Source organism: Penaeus monodon, chromosome 21, assembly GCF_015228065.2.
Source record: "Penaeus monodon isolate SGIC_2016 chromosome 21, NSTDA_Pmon_1, whole genome shotgun sequence".
In the NCBI taxonomy this organism is placed as follows: domain Eukaryota; kingdom Metazoa; phylum Arthropoda; class Malacostraca; order Decapoda; family Penaeidae; genus Penaeus; species Penaeus monodon.
In genome coordinates, this window is record NC_051406.1 from 15954598 (window position 1) to 15955389 (window position 792).

The 792-nt window shown below is 54.2% G+C and overlaps 1 protein-coding gene across 1 annotated transcript in view; it reads right to left on the minus strand.

Moving 5' to 3' along the window:
* LOC119586584 (uncharacterized transmembrane protein DDB_G0289901-like) overlaps positions 1-792 on the minus strand; it is a 36597-nt gene that overhangs the window by 35308 nt on the left and 497 nt on the right. The window contains exon 2 of the mRNA XM_037935334.1: positions 635-736. Within this exon, the coding sequence (XP_037791262.1) occupies positions 635-736 (102 nt within the window). The remainder of the gene's footprint in view (positions 1-634; positions 737-792) is intronic.

Below are 792 nucleotides of genomic sequence, written 5' to 3' on the forward strand. Positions count from 1 at the left end.
CTTAATTCCTCCCTTCACCCTCCCTCTCCTCTCTCCTCATCCCTCCCTTCACCCTCCCTCCCTCCTCCTCCCATCCCTCCCTCACCCTCCCCTCCCTCTCCCTCCCCTCCTTCCCCTCCCCTCCTTCTCCTCACCCTCCCTCCCCTCCCTCTCCTCTCTCCTCATCCTCCTTCACCCTCCCAATCTAGCATCCCATCCCTTGCACCCCCTCCCTCTCACTCTCTCCTCCTTTCCCTCTACTTCCACTCTCATATCTCTGCTCCCCTCCCTCTCTCTCTCATTCTCCCTTCCTCCTCCCTTCCTCTTACTCCAGTCCTCCCTCACCGTCCCTGGCTTCCTCATCCTCCTAACCACTTTCCTCTCTCTCTTCACTTTGCCTTCAGCGTCCTCCTTCTCTCCTATCCATCTTACCTCTCTCTCTCTCTCTGATGCCTCGTGACCTCCCCCTCCTCTCTTCTCTATTCCTTCCCTTCCCTCCCCTCCTCTCATTCTCATCCTCCATTCATCCCTAACCTCTCTTCATCTCATCATCCTCAACCTCCTCATCTATCCCTCATCCGTCTCGTCCAATACTGAGGAGCCTCCCGCTGATTCCCATCCCTCGCTTCAAACGTTCATCTTTTCTCTCTATTACGCAACATCTCTAGTCTTCTGCGTCGCCCTCGTGTCTCGTCTGCATCTTGTAGCCCTTTCTCTAGCTTCTCCTTAGCCAGGTCATCTGAGGAAGTCAGGACATCTATGCAGTATCAAAGTGTACATTGCTTTAACTTGTGAGACGTTTGAAGGTAGTTG